General features: G+C 56.9%; 1 protein-coding gene across 1 annotated transcript; it reads right to left on the reverse strand.

Moving 5' to 3' along the window:
- Window positions 1–904: 904 nt before the first annotated feature.
- On the reverse strand, window positions 905–3,749 carry Prxl2b (peroxiredoxin like 2B). The gene is made up of 7 exons (XM_075945670.1): window positions 3,477–3,749; window positions 3,031–3,235; window positions 2,671–2,722; window positions 2,062–2,125; window positions 1,904–1,979; window positions 1,614–1,732; window positions 905–1,077 (listed from the first exon to the last, which is right to left on the reverse strand). Exons 1-7 carry the CDS (start codon window positions 3,537–3,539, stop codon window positions 1,051–1,053), a joined length of 606 nt encoding a protein of 201 aa, XP_075801785.1. The 5' UTR covers window positions 3,540–3,749; the 3' UTR covers window positions 905–1,050.
- Between the last annotated feature and the right edge of the window lie 201 nt (window positions 3,750–3,950).

Consider the following 3,950-nt stretch of genomic DNA (forward strand, 5'->3'; position numbering starts at 1 on the left):
TTGCGTTGCTCATGTAAGGGTCAGGTGGGTGGTCAGGTGGAAGCGGCTGGGTAAGCTATGGCCAGGGCGAGAATTACAGCTGATGGGGAGAAAGGGCTCCTGACCAGCCTCCCAGTTTTCTGTGCTAAGAACCCTGAAGAGACCAGGATGCCTCGAGAGGCCACCCTTTGGGTCTACAATTCGGTGAGTTGGCTTCCAGGAACAGACCTGACCTATATATCCTGGTGACTCAAATCAGTACCTGGCAGAGGGACCACATGGGGAGCAACAGGTGGAATCTGGAAGCCAGAGATGGTCTAGATCGCAAAGGAGGCATTACCTGCTGTTTACAGATGTCCCTGGATAGAAGGAGGACATCAAGGTGGACATGGCAGTCACCCTGGCTTGGTCTTAGAAAGTGCTAGGCTGGTCATCAGAGCCCACCTAGAGGGAAGAACCCTTGAGAAGGGAAGACCGGAAATGGTGGGGTGTCTGGAGTTCTGCTCAGACCTTAGGACCCCAGGGAAACAGACATGCTTAGCCAGACCCAGGCTTCTTCCAGGACAGATCCGGAAAGGGTTTCCAGCTCCGGAAATGGTCCCTCAGTCTTTGTCTGCCACCTCTTCCCTGAGTCCCATTAGCCTCCACCCTCCACCACAAACACAAGCAGACACCTGCCTCCCATTCCCCACAGGTGGGCTCCAGCTGGGAGCTGAGTCCAACAAACCCTCCTCTCTGCATCCTCCCACGGAGTGAGAACAGCGTCAGGGCGACCTTGTAAGGAAATGACACTGTTGTCCCCAGGGTCCCACAACCAAAACCTGAAGTCTGTCCTCTGGAAGATTACACTTCGAGTCCCTCCTGCCCGCAGGGACAACAGTAGGAACCAGAGAATGCAGAGTGCGGAAGCAGTGGGGACACTCACTGCCGGGGGACCTGCACTTTAATGGTTCATTGCCATTCAAGGAGGAGACAATGCCCAGTATCATGTCCCAATGGCTCCACAGCAATTCCTTCTACTCCAGCTACATCCAAGGTTGCAGACGCCTCCAAGTCCTCAGAGGCCAGGCATCACCTCCCACACACCTCTTCGTCACACTGTAGGGGAAACGGGGGCCCTGTCAGTCCGGTCACACTCCTCAGAGGCCAAGAAGGAGGCGTGTTGGACACAGGAAGCAGTCTAATCCATGCAATCCTCCATTACACATGGAGCATAGCGGGCAGAACCACAAAGGCCAGACGGAGACACAGAGCCCAGCCCTCCTTAACCCACAGCTCCTGCCCACAGCGGGACCCTGCTATGCCTGACCACGGTCCTCACTGCTCCTCCATCCCTTTCAGCTTATTCCCCTCTACAAGTAGAGTCACAGAGACACATCTACATCCCAAGGCTGCCAACACACACAAAATTAGGTAAATCCCAAGAGGCTGTAGCTCAGTTCCTAACCATGCCAACCACTGTCCCAAAGGGATAGGTGTGTGTGTGTGTGTGTGTCCCAAAGGGATGGATATACACATATATATACATACACACACACGCGCGCGCATACACACATACACACACACACACACACACACACAGACATATGCTAGGGGCTGGATAACAAGCAATGTCCCCCAAGGCCACTACTCACCTGGGGTGGTTTGCTGGAAGAAACCTCTGCAGAGATACCCAAGGCCTGCAGGACGTCCTCCTGGGGAACATAGTCACCTGGGGACTTCTGGATGAAGTGTAGCAGTACTTTGTCACCACCTGCAGCCACAGGCAGGCGGTCAAGTTGTATCTTACACTCATGTGACAGGAAGACGAGGGGACTCCACTAACCAAGCCAAACAGCCCAACCTCCTACCCAAGCACCCAAGACGGTTTAAGGGGTGGGCGCCATGAAGACATGAACCACCAAGAAGGGCAGGATAGACCCACCCTTGCTGACCACCAGCAGGCCTCCACTCTGCAAGAGGTCACCAGACAGGTTCCCCTGGATGCCAACAGCCTTAGCCTAGAAAGACAGGAACAGGATCCGGGTCAGCCCCATAGCAAAGTCTCCAGGGACTCCCACCATGCTCTTGGCCGCCACAGACCTTGGAGGCCACATCACGCACAGGTTTCCCCAGGGCAGCTGGCAGGATGCTCAAGCTGTTGTACCTACAAAGAAACAAGGTCCCGAGTTCAGATGCTGGATGAGCACAAGCACACACACCTGTCCCCAGTGTCCTGTCCCACCCACTTCTCTTACCGGGGCCTCCACCTGAACCCGGGGCCTCCACCTGAACCCGGAGCATCTATAGAAGCATAGGGAGCCCCAGGTTGGATACCGCTGGCCTGAGGCCCCGGAGAGGGGCTGGAATGTGGGGACTGAACTCAAAGCTGGGTGTGCCCCGGGATCTGGCTTAGCTGGCACTGCCGATCACAACAGGCAGCCTGTGGCAACAGAGGACTGAACTGGGCCATTGCTAAGGCACTGGGCTCCAAGATTCCCTCCCGTTTGTGAAACTGCAGAGGGTAGGCCTGACTTGGGCCAACACCCATAAGAAGACCCCAGAGAGGGCTTGGCTGAAACTGCCCAGGCCACCAGAGTCCGTTTCCATGGCACCAACTGAACAGCAGAGGGTGGTAGCAAGAAGATGCATAACAGAGCAGCGGCCACTCTATCCTCCTGTCCCTGGCTAGTCCCACACAGTCACACTTACCGCTTGAAGCCCAGCTCCTTGTAGAACTGCTTGCTCTCATCGAGATAGAGTTCTAAAAAGGGAAAACCACAGGTATGTGCCCCAGGCCTCCGCCGTCTGTCCCCTCCACTCACGGTGTCCATTTCAACCCAACCAAGCCAAGAGGAGCAAGGTGGGATTGAATGTCAGCACTGCTTAAATGGGAAGGGCAAGTCCCTGGGACTTTGCCACTGGGCCTAGGCAACCAGTGCACAGGCTGGAGATTGCGCTTGGGAGAGTTGAAGTGCTGACACATGAGTATGTTCCTGCTTGGCCTGGAAAGGGGTGGACAGGGCTTGGCGGAGAGGCCAGCCAAGGTTCCGAGTCCGGGAAGAGTCGCACCTCCTGAGAAATAGCCACCATCCAGGAATTCCTGCAGGCCCAGGGCCTCAGGCCCCACGCCCACTAGGCGCACGTCGTGTTGGTCCAGAAAACTCCGGAGGTTGCTGAGGTCCTGAGCTATCCAACGGCACACCATGCAGCCAAAGCGTCGCAGACCGGCCACCACACAAGCTTTATCCTGCCAAAGGCTCCGCAGCTCCACAGCCTGCAGAATAAAGCTGTCAGGGGGCGTGGGCTCATCATAGCCGTAGGTCCTACAGCCCCACACGTCCCGCAGCGTGCTGCTCCATGATTCTCAGCCCCACTGTTCCTACTGCGGCAATACCCACGCCCAGCATGCGAACCCATGGGACCCCTCTGAACCTCCACTCTAGCCCATGTGAGTTGGCAGGGCACCGGGGCGGGTGCTGGGATACGTTCTCTGTCCTGCGCCGGGCAGGCCTCACCTCCCCGGTCACTGCATGCTTCAAGACACACGCGCCCACGCGACTAAGGTCCACCGCACTCATGGTTTCCTCGGTCCCCTTCTGCTCCGGGCTTTGGGAAGCCTCAGACGGTAATAATACTCAACCTCGTAGCCCAGTCCGGGAGGGCTGCACTATCTCCTGAGTCAGGACTGCTAGGCCCCGCCCTTGCCCCGCCCAAGACTCCGCCCCGGATATTCCAGCGCGGAGATCCCCCCCCCTCCACCCCACCCCTCGGTGAAGAGCCAGCCTCCTAAGTGGGGAAAGGAATTGGGTTATTTTTTTGCACGTGCATAAAGCCGTTAGCCAATGGAGTAGCAGAAGAAGCTCGACAGACTTCCGCAAGCGGTGCGCCTGCGTAAAATGTGCTAATGCGGGTCTCCGCTTACATCAGGCGCCTGGAAGCGTGGGCAGTGGCTTTGGAGTTGAAGCAGCGATCCGAATTGCAGGGCAGCG

The sequence above is a fragment of the Microtus pennsylvanicus genome, chromosome 13 (genome assembly GCF_037038515.1).
Source record: "Microtus pennsylvanicus isolate mMicPen1 chromosome 13, mMicPen1.hap1, whole genome shotgun sequence".
NCBI lineage: Eukaryota > Metazoa > Chordata > Mammalia > Rodentia > Cricetidae > Microtus > Microtus pennsylvanicus.

Bases quoted from the DNA above. Each gene is read 5' to 3' on its own strand.
- Prxl2b (XM_075945670.1), bottom strand. From the start codon at position 3,539: ATGAGTGCGGTGGACCTTAGTCGCGTGGGCGCGTGTGTCTTGAAGCAT. The intron at 1,733-1,903 runs GTGGGTCTATCC...CTGTGGCTGCAG, and splicing joins CCTGCTGGTGGTCAGCAAGG to GTGGTGACAAAGTACTGCTA. The intron at 1,078-1,613 runs GTGAGTAGTGGC...TTTCCCCTACAG, and splicing joins CTTCCAGCAAACCACCCCAG to TGTGACGAAGAGGTGTGTGG.